At 37.6% G+C, this 26052-nt stretch overlaps 3 protein-coding genes and 1 non-coding gene across 6 annotated transcripts; 2 read left to right on the forward strand and 2 right to left on the reverse strand.

Moving 5' to 3' along the window:
* Positions 1-3638: 3638 nt before the first annotated feature.
* On the reverse strand, positions 3639-6214 carry LOC116210044 (thioredoxin domain-containing protein PLP3B-like). The gene is made up of 9 exons (XM_031543837.1): positions 6056-6214; positions 5808-5921; positions 5384-5458; positions 5240-5287; positions 4976-5118; positions 4794-4866; positions 4618-4679; positions 4128-4225; positions 3639-4042 (listed from the first exon to the last, which is right to left on the reverse strand). Exons 2-9 carry the CDS (start codon positions 5889-5891, stop codon positions 3933-3935), a joined length of 693 nt encoding a protein of 230 aa, XP_031399697.1. The 5' UTR covers positions 5892-5921; positions 6056-6214; the 3' UTR covers positions 3639-3932.
* An 825-nt stretch (positions 6215-7039) lies between these two features.
* Positions 7040-10763, reverse strand: LOC116211283 (disease resistance RPP13-like protein 4). The gene is made up of 2 exons (XM_031545593.1): positions 10455-10763; positions 7040-10135 (listed from the first exon to the last, which is right to left on the reverse strand). Exon 2 carries the CDS (start codon positions 10064-10066, stop codon positions 7502-7504), a length of 2565 nt encoding a protein of 854 aa, XP_031401453.1. The 5' UTR covers positions 10067-10135; positions 10455-10763; the 3' UTR covers positions 7040-7501.
* Positions 10764-15293: 4530 nt separating this feature from the next.
* On the forward strand, positions 15294-18084 carry LOC116209909. Of its 3 annotated transcripts, none has more exons than XR_004157352.1 (2): positions 15294-17515; positions 17807-18084. XR_004157352.1 is itself a non-coding variant. In XM_031543662.1 (2 exons), exon 2 carries the CDS (start codon positions 16684-16686, stop codon positions 17308-17310), a length of 627 nt encoding a protein of 208 aa, XP_031399522.1. In that variant the 5' UTR covers positions 15294-15774; positions 16289-16683; the 3' UTR covers positions 17311-18084. The 3 variants fall into 3 exon arrangements, 1 of the variants encoding a protein (XP_031399522.1); XR_004157351.1 differs by having other exon boundaries at positions 17824-18084; XM_031543662.1 differs by having other exon boundaries at positions 15294-15774; positions 16289-18084.
* Positions 18085-24211: 6127 nt separating this feature from the next.
* Positions 24212-24318, forward strand: LOC116212559. The gene has a single exon (XR_004157872.1). It is a non-coding gene; the product is annotated as a small nucleolar RNA R71 (small nucleolar RNA).
* Positions 24319-26052: the final 1734 nt, after the last annotated feature.

A 26052-nucleotide genomic window follows, 5' to 3' on the forward strand; every position in this document is an offset into this window, starting at 1 on the left:
ATGATGAGGGAAGGATCAGCCAAGATTTTCTCATAAACTAAACATGTGTTTGTTTGAATTTATTTTCAAGTATTGAATTTTAAGTGGTTACAATCTTACTCTCATGTGGTTTGGTAATCCTAATGTCCTAAATTCAAATTCCTTCTATGTATTTGTCAAAACCATTTGCTAGTTGTGAGCCCTTCCAGCTTGGATTGGGGACATCAGCTTCTGTTAACTATACTAGGCCTTTGACGGTGCTACATTGACGGGACCAGTACTTGCGCTGATTGTTCAATTCGTCTGAGATATCTGTGGTTTAACATAAGAGTCTAAACATTGTGTAACGGAGGCGGTAGAGTTGTTATCACTGCTGTCCACAATTTTATTCATAAAAAAAAGTATTGAATTTTAGGTGTTTTATTTTGAAGTGTTCAGTTGACAAGTGCTCAGCATAATAAGTCAATCTTGTTTGGTAGGAAAAATGGAAATACTTTTTAACTTATTTTACTATTAATATGAAATATTAATTAGTACAAGCTTTTGAAAAATTTAGAGCTCTTTTTTTTTTATCAATCAAGAGTTCATAATTTTACACATAAATAGCTTTATCATTACTTTCAATTATACTATATATATTAGTTTTCACATTAACTACTATGACAAATCAACAAATTCTGGAAAAAAAAATTCTGACCTGTGGCATCGTACATATGCAATATCCTAGTTATTTTCTAAAGCATTATCCTTTGAATATGCTCTGGGTGCTCGCAACACCTTATATTTAAGAGGAAACCATCTTCCTTCTATACCTTTGGGTTGGTTGACTTTTTTCGATTATAAAAGAGGCTCATGGCATGGTACAAGAATAGCAAAAACCTTTTTTTTTTTTTTGCTGTATAAGGAATAGCAAATACTAAATAAAGCGGTATAGAAGTCCGACTTACGGAGATTGAAACCTAAAACTTTATGGTCTTGAGTTGGTGATTTATGCTAATGCACCAAGTCACCTTCCTCATTGATTTCATTCTGCCTCCGATAGTCTGAGAGAAATATCAAAATGCACCTTATATTAAACTTCTTGTTGAAAGATTTGTAGAATGTTTGTTTTAATTAATGACAGTTTTCACAATTAGTGGAGCATTTTGAGACTATTTTTAGACTAAGGGGCAAATTGAAATTAATAGTTTGATTCCATAATCAATGGACTAAAGGCTTGGTATGAGAGTGTTGTTGCTGAAACAAAAATGCTAAAATATAATTGCTGAAAATAAGTATTAATTTGAGGAAAAGAAAAAGTATTTGAGATGTTACATTTGAAACTGTTGAATTAAATATTAATACTTAAAAATATAAAATCTATATATAATATATAAGCGCTTACATATTCACCATTGCATGTCATTTGTCCAAAATTTTAAAATGGAGGCATCTCATTCACCGACTTTTCATATGCCCACAACCTCCATTTTATTAATTGATATTATTATTATTATTATTATTATTATTATTATTGTTATACTAAGCCAATTAAGCTCAAACTATATATAATACATAATTGTTGATATATTAATTATTATTAGAGTAGACTATTACTGTCGCTTTCCACTTATTCATTAGCAACAGTTTTTGCCCGTGATATATTTTTGTCACCAACTAGCCCCAAACGTTGGCATTCCGTCTACTATTTATACCATTCCGTAACGGAAAGTGACGAAAAAGATAATGCCGTCCATGAATTTTCCGTCACGGAGGTTAACGGAATGGCATAAATGGTAGACGGAATGATAATGTTTGGGGTTAATTGGTGGCAAAAATATATCATGGGCAAAAATGGTTGCTAATGAATAAGTGGAGGGCGACAGTGGTATTCTACTATTATTATTATTATTAGGGTAAATTACAAAAAAAAATCCAAGTTTTGTAAAATGTCTCAATTTTGTCATAAATTTTGTTTTGTAACAAAAAAAACCATAAGTTTTCTAAAATGTCTCAAAAATGACCTCCGTTATAACTTCCGTCAATTTTTGCTGCTGATGGTGGGTCCCTTTAACAGTGCACGTAGGTCACACGTAGGCAAAAATTAACGGAAGTTATAACGGAGGTCATTTTTTAGACATTTTAGAAAATTTATGGTTTTTTTTGTTACAAAACAAAATTTAGGACAAAACTGAGACATTTTACAAAATTTGGGTTTTTTTTTGTAATTTGCCCTTATTATTATTATTATTATTATTATTACTAAGCCAATTAAGCCCAATCTTTATATAATAATATATAATTGTTGAGACATTCACCATTGCATACTATTTGTCCAAATTTTCAAAATGGAGGCCTCTCATTTATCGACATTTCGTATGCCCATAACTTTCGCTTTATTAATTAATATTTTTATTTTTCTTAGTATTATTATTATTAGTATTATATATGACTGAGCCAATTCAGCCCAATGGGATAATTGCTATGCCAAATGGGATAATTGCTAGGATGATGATGATGATTATTATTATTGTTGTTGTTGTTCTTATTGTAATATTGCTATTGTTATTATTATTATTGTTATTATTATTATTATTATTATTATTAAGTCAAATGAGATATATTATTATCGTTAAACCAATTAAGCCAAATGAGATATATTGTTATCGTTAAGCCAATTAAGCCAACCAACCTAGTAATGCCTTTAAGAAATTAAAAAAGCTTTAAAACCTTAACTTCAAACCCTAAAATATATGACTTAATACTTTGTAGATTTGATATTTTTTTGTTCACTGTTAACTTGACAGTTGGTAGAGAATTGATCATATATTTATGTACTAATAATTATTTCTAGAAATCTAGTTAAACAATAAAATGTACAAGTTTTTGCAAATAATAATTCAGCACGTGGGTGAAATCGCTTGTTAATACTAAAGCACATATTAACCTATTGACGAAAATCATGCTTCAATCACTAATATCAACCAAACTATGATTTTGAGAAGCACATATTAATCTACTGAAAAAAAAAATCACGCTTCCAATCACTAATATCAATCAAACTATAGTCTTGAAATAGTTTATCAAACACTACTTCTATTTAAAAAATAAAAAAAAATATTAAAAGACTGACGCCACGCTCCAAGATGAAGTCTCAAAGCTTTTTGTTAAACATATGCTCATTTGCTTGTAGGCCTGGACAAATTTGAGATGGTATCAAAACAAAGGTTTGAAATAACATCCCTTCACATGCCCCCTTCAATTTCACCCGATTAATTTCCAAAATTATTTTAACCCACACTTGAGGGATTGTGGTTATCCAATGAATTAATATCATCGTGTAATAAATAAAGTCGATCTTTTTAGATTAGATAATTCGAGGTCATACCTAGTCTCACTTATATCAGTTGAATTGAATGGAAAAAATCTAAGGTTTTATTTGGGAATAGAGTAGAGTTCATTGAAACTATAAATAATTATATTTATTTAGGATTGTGTTGTTAAATTATGAAAAAAAAAGTGAGAAAATGTAATGAAAAGTTGAGAGAAAGTAATGATTGTGTTGTTGAATTATGAAAAAAAATAATAAATAGTTAAGATAATTTAATATTAAAAATAGAATTGGATGGTAGTTAAGATAAAAAAAATTGAAGAAAAACGTAAAAATAATAATTGTATTGTTGAATTAAATATAAGTGGTAAGCCACTTCATACGACATTCTCTATATAATTTTCATGTTCTCACCATCAAGTTCCTCCGTCGATAGCCGGAACAGCTCAGGCGTTCTAAGGAAATACTGCTATCAACAAAGCTCAGAAAACCATCCCACAACTTGTCTTTCTGCCTTAGAAGTAAATAGAAGACGACGACTATGTTGAAATGGAATGTGAGATTTCAGCCAAAATTATACCACCGCACAGCTACGAAAACAATCCAGTCCTTAAAAAGAAGAAAAGATAATTATGCAGGTCCACTAGTCAGAATCAGAGTCGGGGTCCACTGAAGATCTCACCGCTCTACGTCTACTTTCTGGATAGTCACCATCCTCATCATCTTCATCGTCCTTCTTCTCGCTTATCATACCTGTGAGCTCATGGAGCAGTAAAATGAACAATGAGTTTAATGAAGTCAGCATCGGAATAACTAGAAATTCCCAAAGTACCATTACCTTTCTTTATCAAAAGGTTCTCGAGCGTCTTTGTAGCGAAATCGTCTTTTCCTCCTAGATCTTGAAACCCGACCAGTCTATCCACTGCAATTCCGTTTCTGAAAATAGAAGCCACAATCCCGTAAGCTTCCCACGCAATCTTAATTATAGATTATGGAAAAGTGAGCTTGGGTTCTTAAGGAGAAAGGAATACAATGTTCTCCCCATTTTGCAATATCAAGGTTCCCTTGTTTTTCTTTTTGAATGCCTTGTAGAATGCAAACTTCCTCCTCTCTGTCATAAGAACTTTCTGACACTGTTACCACTTGTATTTTGAAAAACTAGGAGAGTTCTCCATTTTCAATTTCTCGATGAATGTCCGGTCGCTATTTAGAAAGTGTGTTTTTCAATAAAAACATGAAAACTTGTACAAAGTGAATAAAAAAGAAACTTATTCTTTCCATGCAAGAAAATAGATATATGGAGAGCAAGTAGAATTCCAACAACTCACCTAAAAAGTACAACGCAAGGCAAGGTTTTGATGCCGAGTTTGGTCACGAAGAAGGGAGCATTCTGCAGTCAAAGTTTCAGATCACGATTTCCAGTCTACTAAGATTAATTATTCAGTGACCTGAAACTGAGATCACAATCCAACAACAGGAAAAGGCGGTCTCCAGTCTCACTAACCTCTGCATCGAGTTTAATAAATTTGGTATTGAGATGCCTGGGCGTGAGGGACTTCAGATGCTTGTCCATTATCCTAGATGTAAAAGAAATTTGTTTTCAGCAACAATGTAATACAAAACGAACCTGCATGAGAGAGAGACGCACACACTTATAGAGACACAGAGACAGAGAGGGAGCATTACTTGCACCGGTAAAACTCCCGATGGTAGAAGTGGCAAATAACCTTTTCGCTCTGTGTCACCTCACCCAAGAAGTCTCCCTCGGTTATCTCTCTGTACTCTCCATGACCGTGCTTCTTCAGTTCTTGTCGCTTCTCCGCTTCTTTCTGGTGACGAAGAAAGCAAAAGGGCTCTTAAACAAACCTCCTCATATCAAAGCAACACCGACATTGCCTGCTTCCTCTCATGCATGTAAAATACGTGAGTAGGAACACCAGAAAAACAAACCTTCAGGGCTGCGATCCTATCAGCGTGCAACTTCTCGAGTTCGGGGTCCTATCACATGACCAGCAGAAACGGAATGAAACATTTAAACCCGACGATGCCGAACCTATTACGTATGTGTTGCTCTGAACAGAAGAGAAAACTTACATCCATTAACTCGTCGAGATCGACCTCCTCATTGATAGAACTCGATGCTGGTGCCTTCTCCTGGGCTAATATCCCCTGTAAGTCAGTGAACGAAGATACGATGAACAGTACGAAACTCTCATCGTAAACAAATGATTGATTAAGATATCAAACTACCGAAGATCACAAACTCCGACCCAATAACAATTAACAGAGGCATGGCTTCACCAATAAGTAAACACCAAGAAGAGAACTTTAACCCGATATCAGCCTAATCTCGAAGCTCAAATGCAAGAAGCTAACATTACTCAATCAGTTGAGCTTCAACTTCAGGTCTCGCAGTAAAATGGCAGCAGCAGAAGGCGAAGAAAGAGATTGAAAATCAAAATGGCCCCCGGGGGGGGGGGGGGGGGGGGGTGGGGGAGGTGGGTGGGGAAGAGCGGACCTTCTGGTAGTCGCGAGCAGCAGCGGCCATTACATTCCCGAAGGCTAAATTCGAGAGGGTCGATTTCACTGAATTGGGATCCATCTCCTGCTAGCTCCGTGGTCTCTTCTCCTTCTGGAAATCAAGAAAATCAGAGCAGGTTCGGAAATGTTGGCAGAATCACAATTCAGGGCATGGGGGAGACGATCAATGCGGATCTGAGAAGGGTTTGATGCTTAATCGGAACTGGGATTTGAAGGAAGCATTACCTTGGGATGAAGAACAAGATCGGTAACGGAGGTTTGAGCTATCGGTCGGAAGTGGCTGGCGAGGGGTGGGGGGTGATACTGATACGGAAAATGGGAGGGTACGTAATCGGGCGTTGAACCGGACCGGATATGGCGATTCGACCGGTTAGATGGATGAAGATGAAAACTTCCGCTAAGTCAAGGGGACTGAAATCAAATTTGTATCAAAATTAGGCCCAGAAGTGGAAAGAAGAAAAAGTTAATGAAAAACCTTAAGCCTGATCTACGCCTATTGTAGGTAATTAAAATGGGCTTTCCCGCGCTTACGATGAGAAACTCCATTCGTATGAAAAGAATATACCACGTCGTTAGCTGCTTGGCAATTTTAAAAGTTTTTGATTGATCGATTTTTTATTTCCCCCCATTTGTGGAAATGCATTTTTCTTTCACAAATCTATCATACAATATAATTTACAAATATCATCGTACAAAAAAAACATAATCCCAAAAATGAAGAAAGCTAACACGGGCTCTTGTACTTGTCAATTTTAAATAATAATTGATTTCCCTAACATGACACTGGTTTCCCCACGTTAAATACGTGTGAACTATGCTACACACTATCTATCCGACTGTGAGAAGACCCCGTATCACTGGCACACGGAGTCATGCTAAAAAGTTCTTGTATTTGAATATTTAATGCATTCAAACACGACTTAACAATCGGAAGAGACGCTGGTGAACAATGAAAGTGTGTGTTGGCTTTCCAAGTAAACCACGTCCCCTAAACTTTTAAATATTTATTATACTCCCCATACTCTATGTCCCTATTCATATTTACAATGGCACTCGCACGGTGAGATCTACATTATTATTAGTAACTGAATTAGAAAATGGAATAATACAGGGACTCGTCATAAATAATAATAATAATAATAATAATAATAACCGTCTTTCACCTCCACAATATTCCGGAATGGAAATTTTAACTTTTGCCAGAAAAGGTCTCAAATACCCATAATAAACCGTAAAAATTTGACGTGCCAATTACACAACAAAGTTCGATCTGCCCATTACACAACTAATTGCTATATAATGCATATATTATTATGACAGTTATCATATATAAATATAATCTCATAACAAACACGGCATCGCTATTCTTCATAACGATAACCTGACGTACCAAAACTACTGCTGCCTCTTTTGTTCAAGAAATTGATGCATTACGAAGAATGATAGAAGCACAGGAGCAAGAAATTGTAACTGCATTGTTTGAGCTATCTCTGCAGAATGCTTTCGTCTACCATACTGTCGTACACGTACTATTGTACGAGGCTTCCCAATCTGAAAAAGAATTTGTTTCAATGCTTAAAACTACACAACTTGATGCATACCTATTCCAGTACTCCTGCGGGATTTATGCTGCATTTGCTCCGAAAACAGTGGGATGGAAGATGGCCTTAATTAGTTCTGCTTCTCACCCTTTGTCCACACACCACCTCTGAAACCGACATCTTCAATTGGGAAGGACTCCAACTCTGGGCACCAACACACACTCACAACCCTCAGGTAAGGCATTGCTGCTTGGAAGTTTGACCACTCCTCCGCCAAGTCCGACAGAGACTCCAACATCAGACCTCTAACTTTCCAGACATTCCTCTCTCTCCCCCAAAATCCTTGGCTCATCTTTGCAAGATTTCCTGACGAGATTGAGAGATATGTAAGCTTAGGAAGTGATTCAGGCCTGAGCCACATTGGGCTCGTGTACCCAGGATAGAATTTCAGTGATAGTTCATGGAGATTCTGCGGAGGAGAGAGCTTCTCAAGCTTTGTTATGAGGTCGCTCTCATGAGCGTCGAAGCAACTAATTGAGAGAAACTCCAACCGTTGAAGATTCAATAGTGTGTCAACCTCATTTTCCCCGATCTCATCGCCCCGGGTGAACTGCAACCCAAGTTTTCTCAGCTGGGTCAGCTTCTTCAGCTCGGAAACACGAGAGCCTCCGAATTGGTCCGGTCTTGCAGGCCTGAAGCCCAGTAAGACCTCAAGGCCCGACAGGTTCCCGATTCCCTGGGGCAAGTATCGGAGGGACCCGCAGTAGGCCACATCAAGAACCTGAAGATTCTTTAGAGTGGCTACTGTAGTTGGAAGAATTCTCAGATTCTGACAGTAACTCAAGTCGAGAATCTGAAGGTTCTGAAGCTTGTTCAAGGACTCTGGTAACTCGATCAAAGGGTGACTGTTGCTTAAGCTCAGATAGGTCAAATGTCGCAGGGATGCGATTTGCCTTAACAAACCAAAGAGAGGTGTCTCGAATATCGACTTGGAGAGGTCTAACACTCGCAAGTATCGACACTCGACAAAACTCTTAGCATCTTTGGAGGCAACTTTATTGACTTCACCTGTTTTTGTTGTAGATAACAATGTCCGAAGCTTTTGATTTGCAACAAAGTTATCTTGCTTGACCGTGTTATTGATCCCCCAGTGGCGGCAGCTAATAGAATCTTTCAGGTCAAAGAATGAGTCCTCCCGTGCGATCTTCATGATCAACTCCTGAACCATATCATGAATCTTACAAGTGATTATCACCCCATTGTAAGTCTTGTCAACTGGTTCTATAAGGCACCGGTTGGATAGTTCAGAGAAACAATCTTCAGCAGAATCAATCATAGATCTCCCAGTCCTCGTCGGAACAAACCCTTCCCCAATCCACCAATACATTAGTTGCTCCTTGTTTATGACACAATCTTCAGGATAGAGAGATAGGCAGAGGAAGGATGACTTTAGGTGACCCGGAAGCTCATCATAGCTCAATTGAAGAGAAGCATTCAGGGCCTTCAGTGAGTCCGAATAATCTCCTGCCAGCTCGTCCCGGAAATGTTCTGCAATCATCTTCCACTCTCTGTGGTTTGGTTCCCTGCAAAGCATCATTCCTCCGATGGCCTTTATTGCCAATGGGAGGCCCTTGCACTTGTCCACAATCTCCTTCCCAATTTCCTCTAGGTGAGGATAGATGCACTCTCCCCCTGTGGCCGCGAACGCGATCTTTCTAAAGAGGAGCCAACTCTCGTAGTCATTTAAGAATTTCGGGCGGTGAATTCTCCAGTCAGGCACTCTCATCTTCTTCGCTACAACCTCGTTCCTCGTTGTGATTATGATGCAACTTCCATTTCCTTTAGGAAGTCCATCATAGATTCTATCCCACCAATCTACCTCCAGGCTCCACACATCATCCATCACGAGCAAGAAGCGTTTGCTCAATAAAAACTGGTTTATCTTCTTCAACAATTCCCCATGATTATCACCCAGGCCCACATCCCCCAAGCTTCGAAGCATGTGTCTCAGGATCTTCTCCTCTGTGAATGTCTGAGACACTGAAACCCACATCCTCCTCTCAAAATACAGATCAATTTCCTTTTCGTTAAAGACTTTTTGGGCAACTGTGGTCTTGCCCAATCCTCCCATCCCAACAACCCCGATAGAGAGTATCTCAGGACCTCCCTGAAACAGCCAATCTTTGATCTTAACTGTGTCATTCTCCAACCCAACGACTTGGGTATGATTGTAGATCTCTGAGCTCCAGCGCAAGGGCTTATCTCCTGCCTCAGGAGTACTCTGAAGTGGCACTCTGAGGTATGTGAATATCTTTTGCCTTATCTCAATTATTTTTTCGTTAATTTCATTCAATCGCTTTGCCAGCTGATATTGGAATGGAAGCTTCGAAGGGCCGACACAAACTTTCCACGAACTGCTTCTTGAGAAGTCTCCAATTCCATCGCAGTTTTGAAGTTGGCAGTCTGCCAATATGCCTTCTGCTTCGTATATCAATTCCCGCAGTTCCACCATGACCAGTTTAAGGGTGAGGTTCCTTCTCTTCAATCTCTCTGCATCTTTTAGGAAGCTCTCCATCATCTTAAGCTCGCTCCGCATTTTCCCGAACTGTTCCCTGAGATTGGCCACGAGGTTGCATTGCTCAGAGAGAACGTTTAACAGCTTTTCGAGAAGAACGCACACTACAGCATCCAACATCTTCTTTCCTGCCGGGGCAAAAAGAAGAGTCTCCAATCCACAAGCAAAAGGAGAGCAACTATTATCGCCCTGCAACAGAAATAGGATTGCAACATCATAATACATAAACCATTGCATTCCATTTCAATGCCATTTCAGTAATGCAACTCAGACAATTTATCGAACACTTGACGGGCTAGCACAGGAATTCCGAAGCATATTACTATCGGATTTTTATCAATCCCTCGCTTAGGTTCCTCGCATTAGGGAAGCATAGGGAAGTTCTGCTTCGAACCACGGCTTCACATGGGCATAACTATCGACATGGGTCAAGTGAAAAATCTACCCGTGAAGAAACCTCTGATTGAAACATGGGGTGGGAAGACATCAAGGATCAAAGGGAACTCACAAGTGAATACTGGAAACGAAGATCGGGAGGAAGAATAGCAGGAGCAATTAAGGCCCTTTTGCTGAATGGTTGATGTTATCTCTTCCTCGCCGTCGTCTTGTTCTGAGAAGAAACTGAAGAGAGCAGAGCTTCTTCTCCGGTGACGGCGAAAACTTTTGACTTGGACTTGGAGCAGAGAGATGAGGGGATAGAAAGAAAGAAAGAACGAACTTCATTGCGCACAGGATTTACATCAAATGGATAAAATATTTCTCTACTTTTAATCAAAATACTTTCGAGGAATTTCAATATGTAGAGTACATGTTTTCTTTTTTCTTTTTCTTTTTTTGTTCTCAATTAAATTCTTAAAATATTTTATAATAAAAAGTAAATATACTATGTGCAAATTTTATTATAATAATAATAATAATAATAATAAATATTTTTTTTTTTGGGAAGGGAAGAGTGTGCACGTGCACTGCGTAATCAATTGGAAGGAAGAAGGAGAAGGAGGGAGAAGGAGAGAGAGGGCGGTGAAGAAAAGGGAGAAGTGGGTGATTATTATCATAAATTTATGATCATGTTCTTGATTTAGGGACTCCTATAAATCTAATTATGTAGAGTATGAGCATTTTGGGTATTTGGAAGTGAGACAACAACTTTTTTGGGCCTTTATAATAGTACAGAATATTTATATCTATATATATATATATATATGTTTTATCTTATACTATTATTTGAACAAGAACAAGAGTTCGATTTATAGAATGACAAAAAAGTCAAAAGTACCAATTATTTTTAATTTAAATATTATATAATTTAAAATATATTAGAGAAGTTTAAGAACATTAGTGACAATTTAATATTATTTTCCCCCATCATTCCTCCCATTTGTCAATCAATCTCTCCTTATTTTACTTTTTCCTATCAACCTCCTAATCCATATTCTCACATTATTTTTGATATTTTGCATTTCATTGATGAAATACAATTTAGTAATTTTGTGCTTTAGACAAATATAATTTGATATCATGTATAGTGAGATTCACCTTTAATATTTTCAATGTGAATATTGATATTCGGAAGCTTAAATGAGTCCTGACTGATCCAGTCAAATTGAGTCGACCTACTAAAAAGTAAAGCTCTTCCAGCATGCATTTTCTTCATTCACAAGACTCGTACCTAAAATCTTACTTTAAGGAAACAAGTGTCGAATTGCTCGAATCAATTCACTTTGGTTTTTTTGAAGGGTCACCTCTATAATTACAAGTTGGATTATGGGGTAACTTTTATTTCCAAAATTATTCTTAGTAAAATTCTTACAAAAACTAACAGCCAATAAACGTAACGGTTATTTTATAATTTTGACTCCCCATATCTGACTTTACTCATTTTTTTCTCCTATAATTTCTCTCTACTCTCTTCTCTCTTTCCCTCTCTTCAACGCACATTCAACCTCTATTCTTTTATTTAAATAATTGTTGCTATAAATTAAATTTCGTAAAATTTCATATAAAACAAAGGAAGATTTTATAAACAATGCATAACGCGATTCCATTTTATTATTCAGACGAAATTAACGTATATTGATTACATAATAATATCTCGAAATTTAATCCAAAATTATACTTTGTATTTGTGAAATAATTACGAGTCAAAATATTTCACAAGTTCAATTATATAATTTGAGTTTGATTTTGCGCATAACACGGGTCGCACACTTGTATTACTTTATTGGAGAATCACAGAGGCGTCCACAATGGGAATCATCCATTCACTGGGGGACTCTAGGGAATGGAGAAGAAGAATCAAAATTAAATTAAATTAGTTCTTTTTTTAATATGATTTTGAATTGAAAATTCAACTAAATATTAAAACTTAAAAGGAAATCTCGTTAATAGTGAATGAACAAGAAGTTGATGGAAAGATTAGATGTTCCCAAGATCAGCAAACACAATAGCATGTTATTAAATAAATTTGATACATTTTTCTTAATTTTTTTCGATAAAAGAATATCTTGAATTATTTATATATGCTATATGAATAGTTATCTAGCAGTATAGATACGATGATTTCTTGAATTCTTTATATATGTTATATGATTAATTACTAGCCATATGGATACTTGTTAGTTTCACTTGAAAGGCGATGAACCAAACATAACCAAATGTAATTGAATTTCGATTCCTTATCGAACCAAATGTCAATCCGTTTCCAATTCTGCCCAATTTCACCTTATTTTGATTTTGTCTACATTTCCATTTCTGGATCTCAAACCAAACAGGCCCTTTGTGGTGTAAGTTTTAGTTTTTAAAAATACCGTTTTTTCATATATATATATATATATATATAAGTAAAATTGACTCTTAAAAGCAATTAATATGGTTAGAATCATCAATCTGCTTCATCGATAAATGATAAAGTTTCTCATATTATCATAAAATTAAAATGCAAAAAATATATATATTTCTATTACTTTAGCCACTATATTTGATATAATAAAAGTTTGAGGTACAATATAATTTCAAATTACTTATATAATTACGAATGTATATTTTAATTATAGTATTCATATATCCACACTTAGTATATAGGCAAAGAAACTATTTAATATATATAAGGGCAAACTCGTTCGAAATAATACAATTTCGAAAATTGTTAAAATATGATAATATATGTAGAAATCGGTTTCTAGATAGAATCTAATCTATATATCTATATTTGTGGTCACCATATTTCGGAATTTCTGAAATTAAAGCCCAATTGATGAGATTGTACTAGACAGCCCATTGCGATCTCAACCCGGATGGATTCGTTTTGTCACGTTTGGAGCATGTGGGAGCCCGTTCAGACCCCAACTCGATTTGAAGTCCGAATGAAGAGATAATCATGGAAATAAAGCACATGTGATGATTATCAAGAAATCTAAACGTGTTCTTATTCCTCAAGAATAGGGAGAGCAGTAACCATCCACCACCCATCAAGAAAGTGGGAAGTTCAAACCATCTGATAATGGGAGTTGTGGGACTTAAAAGAGCAAGCGAGACACCTCTATCAGTAGAGGTCCATGGAGTTCAAGGAGGACAGGCAGCAATCAACACGCTCAACAAAAACACAATCAGCCCAAATTCTGTAGCAGCATTCTGTCATTCTTGCATTTTGTTTTTCAATTGTTTAGCTTCAAATAGGCGTTCTGACAGACAGTTTACTTCATTCTTCTGTGTTCAGACATGTGCAGATTGTCTATGTTTCCCCTGTTCCGACAAGCACTACTCTTTTTAAGTACTCGTTGCAAGTTAATAAAGTTTGTTTCATCCCATTCGTTACTAGTTTACTTTCTCGCACCCACTTAATTTCTGGTGCTTCGTTTAAATTTTTGCTAGATTTCTAAGTCCTTTTACATAAGACTTATCGTCTCTGGCATGTGCGCACACTGTTGACTAAAAAAACCGCAGCATAGGGTCACATGTTGCGGGCGTGCTAGAGACGATAAGTCTCGAAAGTGTTTGAGTGCGTGGAATCTAACTTCTAATCAAAACGATTGGCTCAAGCCTTGCTATGCAAAATGACTTAAAATCTTGCAAAAATTTAAACGAAGCACGGGAAATTAAGTGGGTGCGAGAAAGTAAACTGGTAAGAAATGGGATGAAACGAAGTTTATTAACTAGCAACAAGTATTTATAAAGAGTTGTGCTTGTCGGAACATGGGAAACATAGACAATCTGCTTGTCCGAACACAAAAGAACGAAGTAAACTGTCTGTCAGTACGCCTAATTGAAGCTAAACAATTGAAAAACGAAATGCCGGATCGATATAATGCTGCTACAGAATTTGGGCTGATTGTGTCGAGTGTTGAGCATGATGATTGTTGCGTGTCCCCTTGAACTCCATGGACCTCTATTTATAGAGGTGTCTCGCTTGCTTTTCAAGTCCCACAATTCCTAGTATCAGATGGTTGGTCCTTCCCACTTCTTGGTAGGTGGTGGATGGTTACGGCTCTCCGATTGTTGAGGATCAAGAACGCGTTCAAATTCATGCTCATCTCTTCCATCGGGCTTCAAATCAGGTTGGGCTTTCAATGGGTTCCCACATGCTCCAAATAGGATCAAACGAACCGATCCGGGTTGAGATCGCAATGGGTCATCTAGCACAATCTCATCAATTGTGTTTTCATTTCGGAAAATACAAAATATGGTGTCAAGAATATTATATAAGTAAATTGACTCCAAAAAATAGTTAATAGGATTATATTTAATAGGATTAGAATCGTCAATCTGCTTTGCCAATAAATGATTAAAATTTCTCATGTTATTATAAAATTAATAAAATAAAAAATAAGTATATTTTTATTATTACTTTAGCCACTATATTTGATATAATAAAGTGCGAGATACAATGTAATTTGAAATTACTTATATAAGTGCGAATATATATTTTAATTAAAGTATTTATATATCCACACTCAGTATATAGTTAAAGACGCTATTTAATGTATGTAAAGCAAACTCCTTCGAAATAATATAATTTAGAAAATTATTAGAAAGTCATAATATAGAATTCTAGATAGAATCTGATATTTAGACATACATTTAAATATATAATAATTCAGCCAAAATTTGGTTTATCTAAGTATTAATTTAATAGATATATAATTCATATTGAATAAGACAATTTGTTGCGATATTATTATTGGATTATTTATACTTAGTATAATGTTATTGAAAATTATTATTTTAATTTCAAATTAATCATTTATTTTTATTAATAATTTTTTTCGAAATATATTAATTGAGTGTATACCAGATATTGATTAGGCATATTAAATCAACGCTCAATCGAGATTAGTCTCAACCAGTTGCTCATAAATATTCGTGATGAAAAAAACGAGCACCCGCATGAGAGAGGGGGTACCGCACTCATCTTAGTCATAAACCAACAGACTAAGATTTTTTTTTTTGGGTAAAAAAAGAAAAAAATATAAGAAAAAAGAAAAACAAAATAGACCAGAAGTTGAAGCAGTTAGCAGAAAGGCAGAGTAGGGGCTTGTTTGCTGGAGGGGCTCCGGCCACTATCCCTCCGCTGACTCCCTCTCTGACGGCCAGCACCCCTCGGTCCTCTCTCGGCCGCCGGTCCATTTCCGTGTCTGACATTGTTCGTCCCAGTCCACTGCTGCCGTTCCGTTCGACCCAAGCATCTCGACGGCGTCCCCCGCCGTGAATCGTCACCGCAGCGTCCTTCTCCGGCGTCTCGGCTTCAGCTGCTGTCTCTTCTGGTCCTTTCATCCGCTCAACTTTTGTCTCATTCCGCTGCGCTCCTCAGCCTTTCCCTCACTCTCTGCCAGGTGAAGCACAGGCCGGGACCCATCCTCTCTGTCTTTGCCTCGAGCGTTTGATCAGCGCTTCGATCAGTATAACCGCCTCGTCCTTTTACTTCAAAGTCTGATTCCGGTCGTCGTAACTCGTCATTGATGTTTTCACTTGCTGGAGAGCATGCCTAGAGTAGATTGCGGGATTGCATTATTGCTGCCGATGCTGATGCTGCTTTGCTTTGTCAATATGATTATGGTTTTGAATAATGTTTAGGATCATGTTTCGAGTCCATTTTGCTGCCATGGAAGATTTGCATTAAACGTTGAGTTCATCATTCCACTTGTTAGGGAAGTAAATCCCTGATTTGCTGGCAATTTTATCCCGACTTTCTTGTTTTCTTCCTTATTTATTGTAATTAGCCAGCTGTACATTATTCGTTCCTTTGAAGTTACCGTAGGCAGGCCGATGTACATATGACACAGCTTTGTATACAAGCAATCAAGAGAATGAGAATACGTTAACTCTCCAAATTTATTATGGTATCAGAGCAAAAGCGTTTCTGAGACCTAAAAGAGGGCGAGACAATGAGCAACAACAAAGGAAGATGATTGATGTCACTTTCTCCTTATCTTCTGAGCACGTCTGATGGCACAGGAGCTGTCCTGGTGACTTGCAAGCTCACAAACATGAGTTATTCAACCTGGCCTAGGGCCATGTTGAATGCTTTACAGGCCAAGAACAAAATTGGCTTTATTGATGGGAGTCTGCATAAGCCTGAAGAGACAGCAGAGGACTTGGGAGCATGCAAGATCTGTAATGCTACTGTGGTCACCTAGATCTTTAACTCATTAAATACAAGTCTGCCAGCCAGTGTTGCCTATGTAGAGGAGGCCAAGGCACTCTGGGATGACCTAAAGCAGCGTTTTTCACAAGGGAATGCGATGACGTTCAGCAAATCAAGGCTGAACTCAGTGTTTTGGCAAGAAGGGCTCACAGGTGGGAAATATTACACGGCATTGAAGGGCTTATCAGATAAATTAGCTGATTACTCGCCAATTCCAAAGTGCACAAGTGCTGTAACGACTGAGTTTGTGAAGCGGAGAGAAGAGGAGAGGATGCATCAATTCCTAATGGGATTGAATATGGAGACGTTTGGGACAATGCATTCTCAGATCCTGACCTATGATCCCTTACCATCGACGGGAAAGGTCTACAACAATGTGATTCTAGAAGAAAGCAGAAGATGGTTGCGAAGGGTCAGGATAAATGTCAACATGGATGGTGCTGTCCTTGTAGCAATGGGCAGTGATCGAACGAGAAAGAAGACTTGCAGCTATTGTGGGAACGCTGGTCATGAACGAGCTGAATGCTATCGCCTGATGACCTGCAGCTATTGTGAAAAGACTGGACACAAGAGAGCTGACTGTTATCACTTCAATGGGTATCCAGTAGATTGGGAAGCAAGAAGGAATGGCTCTGGGAGAAAGGACACGGCTCAACAATCCACTGGCAGGAATAGAGGGTGGATCAAAGGCGAGTCAAGCAGGATTGGGAAGGGACAGTCTTAGCCTGGAGGTTCGAACTGGGGAGCATAGCCAGGACCTCAGAAGGATGGACAGTAGAAAATAGGTTATCTGGTCAATGATAATCCCTTTGAAGGATCGTGGAAAAGGGGAGCAACAACTGCTCTTACAAATGATCAAGTTCAGCAGGTTCAACAGTTGTTAACTCTGTTACTGTTGACTCACAAAACTAATTCCGAGCAATTGGCTGGTACGTATTCTAACTTGATAGCAGGAGGATCGAACTGGAAACTCGATATTGGGGCTACAGAGCATATAACAGGAAATATAAATTACTTGATGGATTCTGTGCCAATAAAATGGCCCTATCCCATTTGGATACCTGATGGAAGATCCGTTCTTGCTAAGAGGGTTGGTCAGGCTCTATTAAGACCTGATTTCATCTTGAACAATGTCCTTTATATACCTAAATTTAATTGCAACCTTGTTTCCATGAGGCGCTTGGCTAAGGATATGAATTGCGTGTTCTCATTTTGCTCAGATTTTTGTGGGATGCAGGACCGAACCGAGAGGAAGGTGATTGGAGTGGCTAGGCTGCACGTGGGTCTATATCGATTCGGGTGTGTGGCATCTCATTTGGCATTGGCAACTTTCGAGAAGTGGGATTTCGAGAGATGGCTGATTTAAGCATTTGATATCTCATAATTTATGACTCGCTATTTTGTGGTGCCCACTGCTCAAACCAAACTGGAAACATGTGATTAGAGTACTACAGTTGAAATTAACCAGCTAATCTAGAGAAAGTAAATTTTAATCCAAGCGTTTAGCCTAAGATTTCTATTTCAAAAGTAAATACTCAGTCCTATAAGGAAAAATACACATTTAAACTTCATAGCTGTTTGCAGGCATATAATCCCTCTAATTTTCCCTCTAAGCAAGTCAACAAGGTAGTGAAAGCATATGGTAGCTGCTTCGTCCCTAGGTTTTCTTCCTTTTTATTACAAGTCTTAATTCATTTTTTTGTTTTTGCATTCAATTTTTCCTTTCTGTTTCAGAAGCAAATTTTTTTTTTCAAGTCCAATTTTTGTTTGAACTTGTGCCTTTCCGCTCTTCTCGTTATAGTGAGTTCATTGAGTCGGCACATCCCGGGCTCATCACCCAAGTGACCGGGTTTTAAAGGGACCCCTACGAACTCTTCCTCACTCTAACATTCAAGTTAGAATACTCATAACTCAATTCTTGACTCATTGGAGTAAAGGCTATGCTTGCTTTTTCTTTTTTTTTTTTGAATGCTCACTAACACTTTTCAGACTTCTTTTATAGGAATCACTACGTACAAAGCTTCTTCTACCTCTTTCACTAAATGTTAAAGTGCTATTAGAATAATTAAAAAGAGGATATACTAATTAACTTTGCTTCGAAGTAGACTTGTTTATTTTTCACTTAAGGACTTGACCGACTCTTAAACTTCAAACTCTAGGGCTAAAAACTAGGTAAATTTGATTTCTAAAGATTTGACTAATTAATTTTAACTAAGTACAAAAATCACAACAGTGGTGAGTAGGGCGCCTAAGTGAGTCAATTTTTTTCAAACAATTCCTAAACAAATGCTATCAACAGTATTCTTCGTACAATCTCTAGATTTCAATAATTAAAAAAAAATTAAAAAAAGAATTTGGCCTAACAATTGCCAGATAACTTAAGGACAATTATAATTCAAGGTGACAGGGAAGTATAACTATTTATCAACAAAGACAGGCATCAGATGTCATGAGTAACAAATTAAATCACAGAATTTAGACATCAACACTATACTCAATTTTATACTCCATCTGTTTAGTATCTCCCTTCCCCACACTTAGATTAAACAGTGTCCTCACTGTTCCTAATGTAGCTCTAGTAAAACGAAAATAAAAATAAAGAACATAAGAGAAAAAGATATACTAGTACTTCCCCGGTTTCGAAAAATTAAGTCGAAGCAATTGGAGTTCCAACTGGTATAGCAATAGAGAAAGTCAGCAGTTGTTATCCACCCTGGCTTCAAAAACAAAAAGAAAACAACAAAAAGAACAAAAATAGCAGATAATCCATCTTAACTAAAACAATCAAATAGCAAATATCCCAAGTCTACCCAATAAATGGGTGCTTGATAAAGTACAAACCAACAGCAAATCAAAATAAAACAAATGAAGCAAAAGAATTGAGAGCTAACAGGGACTTTAGCTCTATGACATGGGCTGCCTCCCATGAAGCACTTAGTTTATAGTCGCTAGTTCGACTTTTCCAGTTCTTCAACCGAATTTGCTAGATCCACTGTAGTGGCATCACCATCAATGTTTTCCCCTTCAAAGTAATGCTTGAGAAGATGACCGTTTACTTTAAAAGTGCGGTCATCTTCTGACTTCAGCTCAACTGCACCATAGGGAAAAACATTAGAAATAACAAATGGTCCAGACCATCGAGATTTTAACTTACCTGGAAACAACTTCAAGCGAGAGTTGTATAATAGGACTTTCTGACCAGGCAAAAACTCTCGCTTTAGGATGTTCCTATCATGCCATCGCTTGGCTCGCTCCTTGTATATCCTAGCATTTTCATATGCTTCATCTCTCATCTCAGCCATCTGATTCAACTGGAGCAATCTCTTTTCACCTGCAGCTTGTAAATCAAAGTTAAGGTATTTTATGGCCCAATATGCTTTGTGCTCAAGCTCTACTGGTAGGTGACATGATTTACTATAAACAATCTTGTATGGGGACATTCCTATGGGGGTTTTGAAAGCTGTCTTGTAAGCCCACAATGCATCATCAAGTTTTAAAGACCAATCTTTCCTAGATGCATTGACTGTTTTCTCTAAGATACGCTTTATTTCCCTATTGGACACCTCAACCTGTCCACAAGTCTGTGGATGATAAGGGGTGACAATTTTATGAGTAACTCCATATTTTGATAATAATTTTTCAAATTGCCGATTGCAAAAATGTGACCCCCCATCACTTATAATGGCTCTAGGTACCCCATATCTTGAAAAGATGTTCTTTTTCAAAAATCTGATTACAACTCTGGCATCATTACTTTGTAGAGCAACTGCTTCTACCCATTTTGAAACATAATCAACAGACACAAGAATATATTTATTTGAAAAAAAAGAGGGAAAAGGACCCATAAAGTCTATTCCCCACACATCAAAAAGCTCAATTACAAGAATGTTATTTTGTGGTAATTCATGTCTCCTAGAAATATTGCCAGTTCTTTGGCATGGAGCACAAGACATAATGTAATTCCTGCAATCATGCAATACTCTAGGCCAATAAAATCCACAAGATAAGATCTTAGTTGCAGTTTTTTCCACACCAAAGTGGCCTCCTGCTTCCTTAGAATGACAGTGTTGTATTATGCTAAGCTGTTCAGTTTCAGGCACACAGCGTCTAATTACTTGGTCAGCACAATATTTAAACCATCCCAAAAATAGTATTTCACATCATGCAAAAATTTCTTTTTCTGTTGAGATGACAAACCATATGGTGTGATGTTTCTAACCATGTAATTGACTATATCAGCATACCAAGGTAATCCTTGGATTTCTGCTACATGCAATTGTTCATCAGGGAACTTTTCATTAATGGGTGAATCTAAACAATCAGATTCCAAACGGGATAAGTGATCAGCCACTACATTTTCAGTTCCCTTTGTGTCTCTAATTTCCAGGTCAAATTCTTGTAGCAGTAGAATCCAACGAATTAGCCTAGGTTTAGCATCAGCTTTGGCAAACAAATATTTCAGGGCAGCATGGTCTGTGTATACTATGATCTTAGAACCTATCAGATAAGGTCGAAACTTGTCACATGCAAATATGACTGCTAAAAGCTCCTTTTCAGTTGTGGCATAGTTCTTTTGGGTCTCATTTAAAGTTCTACTAGCATAGTATATTGCATGAAATACCTTACCTCTCCTTTGCCCAAGTACTGCTCCTACAACATAGTCGCTGGCATCACACATCATCTCAAACGGAAGCTCCCAATTAGGTGCAACGATCACTGGTGCAGAAGTGAGTTTCTCTTTCAATAAATTGAATGCCTGCAAACAATTGTCATTAAAAACAAAAGCAGAATCTTTTTCAAGTAAATTACGAAGAGGTCTAGAGATTTTAGAAAAGTCCTTGATAAATCTCCTGTAGAAGCCAGCATGTCCTAAGAAGCTCCTTACCCCTTTTGTTGAAGTGGGTGGTGGCAATTTCTCTATTATCTCCACTTTTGCTTGATCAACTTCAATCCCTTTCTTTGACACCTTGTGATCTAAGACTATTCCCTCTCTTACCATAAAATGACATTTCTCCCAGTTCAGAAGCATATTAGTCTCCTTACATCTTTTAAGCACACAACCTAAATTTGTTAGACAAGATTCAAATGACTTCCCAAAAACAGAGAAATCATCCATAAATATTTCAATAAAATTCTCTAACATGTCAGAAAATATAGACATCATGCACCTCTGGAAAGTGGCAGGTGCATTACAGAGACCGAAGGGCATTCTCCTAAAGGCAAAAGTCCCATAGGGACAAGTGAATGTGGTTTTCTCCTGGTCCTCGGGTGCTATATGAATCTGATTGTAACCAGAATAACTATTTAGAAAACAATAATAGTCATGCCCTGCAAGTTTTTCTAGCATCTGATCAATGAAGGGGAGGGGGAAATGGTCTTTACGGGTAGCATCATTTAGTTTCCTGTAATCTATACAAACTCTCCACCCAATCACAGTACGAGTCGGGATTAATTCATTGACCTCATTTTTAACCACAGTCATACCACCCTTTTTAGGCACTACTTGAACAAGACTAACCCATTTACTATCTGAGATAGGATAGATAATACCTGCATCCAACAGTTTAAGCACTTCTTTCTTCACTACCTCTTTGAGAGTTGGGTTAAGTTGCCTCTGTGGTTGCACTATGGGTTTGCATTCAGCTTCCAACATTATCCTATGAGTGCAAATCAGAGGGCTGATCCCTTTGATATCTGCAATAGTCCATCCTATTGCCTCCTCGTGCTCTCTCAGCACGCTTAGGAGCTGCTGCTCCTGATCACCTGTCAAGGAAGAAGAGATAATTATTGGCAAAGTATCATCTATTCCAAGATAGACATATTTTAAATGGCTAGGCAATGGTTTAAGTTCTAGCACCGGGGATTGTGTCAAAGATGACATTGGTTTTGTCGCACTAGTGCCCAGCTCCTCATAGTAGCGAGCCTTGATTTCTGACACCTTCTCCACAGATTCTTCCTCATGCTCATCATCATCACTCCAATCGTCCAGATCCCTAAGGACTGATTCCATTGTATCTACACCTGCTTTCTCCTCCACAGACTCAGAGATAAGCTCATCAATAATATCAATGGTGTAACAAGATTTGCCATCATCAAATTTCTTTATGGCATCATAAACATTAAAAGTTATTTGTTCATTCATAACTCTTAAAGTGAGCTTACCTTGTTCCACATCTATTAATGCTTTACCTGTCGCAAGGAACGGTCTGCCAAGGATCATGGGCACCTCTCTGTCCTCCTCCATCTCCAAGACTATGAAGTCGACTAGAAATATGAATTTGTCTACCTTCACCAGGACATTCTCGACAATACCCTTTGGATATTAGATACTCCTGTCAGCAAGTTGCAAGGTAATATGAGTTTTCTTGCATTCTCCAAGTCCAAGTTTCCTGAAAATAGACAGAGGCATTAAATTTATACTTGCACCTGAATCGATAAGAACGTTCTCAAAATGAAAATTCCCTATAGTACAAGGAACAGTGAAACTCCCCTGATATCTTTGTTTGCGTGGTAAGTTAGGCAAGTCCTTTTGGAGAATCATAGAACACTCACCTGTAAGCATCACAGGCTCACTCCCATCAAACTTCCTCTTTTTAGTGAGCAGATCCTTCATGAATCTAGCATATGAAGGCATCTGCTGAAGTGCTTCTGCAAATGGAATGTTGATTTGCAGCTTTTTAAAGACATCTAGGAATTTAGCAAATTGGGCATCCAGCTGCTGTTGCTTCAATCTTCTTGGAAAAGGGACAAGAGGAACATACGGTTTCACCCCTAGTGACTTCTGCCTTGGTTCCTTCACCTTTTGCTTACCTTTGTCTTTTTCTAGACTCTCCTCCTGAGTTTGAGCTTTTCTATTGACTGTTTCCAATTTCTTGCCACTCCTCAGCATTATAGCATTGACACCCTTGGGGTTCTCTTCAGTGTTGCTGGGTAAAGACCCTGATGGTCTATTACTCAATTGTTGAGAAATCTGACTAATTTGACCCTCTAGGTTTCGAATAGTGGCTTGTTGATTTTGTAGCATGGTGTTAGTCTTTTGCATATAGCTCAACATGAGCTTTTCCATTCTCGACTGACTTTGCTGAGGTGGAGCATTCTGAGCAGGGCCTTGCTTTTAGAATCTAGGTAGCGGTTTAAGTGCATTATTCTCATTCCTCCATGAGAAATTAGGATGATTACGCCACCCGGGATTGTAATTGTTCGAATAAGGCCCTTGATTACTCCGTTGGAAGTTGTTGACAAAGTTCACTTGCTCTCCATTGGGTGAAGCCGAGGGATTTCCAGACATGCATTCAAGAGTCGAATGTGGTCCTGAACACAACTCACAAAAAGCAACCTGATTAGTATTAAAAGAATGTGCTGAGGTGAGTTTACTTACATGGGTAGTGAGAGCTGAAATCTAGGTTGTTAAATTAGCAATAGTGTCCATGTCATTGACTGATGCCACTCTTGATTTACTTCTCTCATTCTGCCAATTATGTGCACTGGAGGCCATCTCTTCTATCAAAGCACTTGCTTTATCATAATTCTTACCCATCAGTGCGCCTCCTGCTGCAGCATCTACTAGAGACCTCAATGTATCATCCAGGCTAAGATAGAAGACCTCAATTAGGAGATTATCTGGCAATCCGTGATGTGGGCACTTTCTGATTGCCTCCTTGAATCTCTCCCATGCCTCATAAAGTGATTCACCATTGAACTTGGTGAAGTTAGTGATTTCGTTCCTCAATCTTGCAGTCCTAGCTGGTGGGAAAAATCTCCTGAGAAACTTAGATGAAAGGTCGGCCCAGGTGGTGATGGACTCTTGTGGCAGTGAATTGAACCAGGCTCTCGCTTTATCCCTAAGTGAGAAAGGAAAAAGCTGTAATCTAATAACATCATCAGTGACATTATTCATCTTTACCGTGTTACAGTATTGGAGGAATCCTGCAATATGCTCATCAGGACTCTCGTTGGGATATCCTCCAAACTGATTTGATTGAACCATCTGGATGAGTGCTGGCTTCAGTTCAAAGTTATTAGCTGGAATAGTAGGCCTTCTGATCACAGAACCCATAATAGTAGGTACTGCATAGTCTCGAAGTGCTCTAGCAGCACCCTGTATTTGGCGGTTGATGTCATCATCTGCCATCTCAACTACCTGCAATTCTTCCCTTCTTCTGTTCTCTCTTCTCAACCGATGCAAGGTGCGCTCTATCTCAGGATCTAATGGTAGAAGTCCAGCACTTCTACTCCTGCGCATAGAATACCTGCAAAGAGAACAAGAAATAAACACACAGTAAAGTGCGCCTAAATTAACAATAGAACTAAAGGTGGTCTAATATTAAGTTAATCCCCGGCAACGACGCCAAAAACTTGATCCATTGCAAATATATATAAAAATAAACTCGAATTCTACTAGCAAGTGTACTGGGTCAGATCAAGTAATATAGTGATGAATAGAGTGTCGATCCCACGAGGATTAATTAAGTACTAAACCTATATTAGATTCTATTATTATCTAAGCAATCAAATTAAGAGAATTAACTAATTAACTACTAATCAACCTAAATCGTCACAAAGAGCAGAAAGAGAATTGTATGAAAATATATCAATTGAAAGTGGGAAAAACAGAATCCACCCTAGTTTCACTAATCAGATTGCCATCATGTTATATAGATTGATAGCTATGTGGTTATTCAAGTGAGTTTATCAAGCCTTTAAAATTAAAGTCTTAAACCTCTAATTAATCAATCAGCTCCCGCATCTCTAATTAATAGTGGACTCTAAATTATAATCATACACCTTCCAGTGCTATGATTGTCTAATGCCCTAAATTAATTATCCCTAATGTCTTAGCGAATAACTAACTAGAAACATTGCATTAATCCCTGGATAATCTCTAATTAAACTAATTAACGCAGCTTTCGCATTTAACTAATTAGTCTAATCAAGAATTCCTAACAAACACTATATCAACTCCCGTATCAATAGTGTTTCTAACAATTATAACCAATTAAGAATTAAAATTGAAATTATAGGAATTGCAATCATGAATCATCAACACATCTATTAATCCTATAACATGGCGACAATCATCATATTAGCTACCTAGGGTTTCATCATATTCTCACAACAGAAGCTTAGAACATCATGGAATTGAAAACACAATTATAATTCCAAGGAGTCATTGCAATAGAATTCATATTCAGCAGTAAACTCAAGATATTGAATCCTAAAACAAAAACCCAACAATTCCTTTAAGGAATTGTCTCTTCCACAATTCTTCGCTTCAAATCAATTGATCCAGGTGACGGCTCCAGACAAGACTTTCTCCAAAAACTCTCTAGGTTAAAAGAATGGTGAAAGATGGCTCCCCCCCAGGGTTTCCTAATCTTGTTATGAGGAGTATTTATATCCAAAACAAAAAAAAAATTCCGAAAGATATAGGCTGGCTCCAAATTGCGCAAAACTCCTCAATATTGCT

This window comes from Punica granatum, chromosome 6, assembly GCF_007655135.1.
Source record: "Punica granatum isolate Tunisia-2019 chromosome 6, ASM765513v2, whole genome shotgun sequence".
Classification (NCBI taxonomy): domain Eukaryota; kingdom Viridiplantae; phylum Streptophyta; class Magnoliopsida; order Myrtales; family Lythraceae; genus Punica; species Punica granatum.

Bases quoted from the DNA above. Each gene is read 5' to 3' on its own strand.
- LOC116209909 (XM_031543662.1), top strand. From the start codon at position 16,684: ATGACGTTCAGCAAATCAAGGCTGAACTCAGTGTTTTGGCAAGAAGGG.
- LOC116210044 (XM_031543837.1), bottom strand. From the start codon at position 5,891: ATGGATCCCAATTCAGTGAAATCGACCCTCTCGAATTTAGCCTTCGGG. The intron at 5,459-5,807 runs GTCCGCTCTTCC...ACTGACTTACAG, and splicing joins CTGCTCGCGACTACCAGAAG to GGGATATTAGCCCAGGAGAA. The intron at 4,226-4,617 runs GTGAGTTGTTGG...TTCTATTTTCAG, and splicing joins CCTTGCGTTGTACTTTTTAG to AAACGGAATTGCAGTGGATA.
- LOC116211283 (XM_031545593.1), bottom strand. From the start codon at position 10,066: ATGTTGGATGCTGTAGTGTGCGTTCTTCTCGAAAAGCTGTTAAACGTT.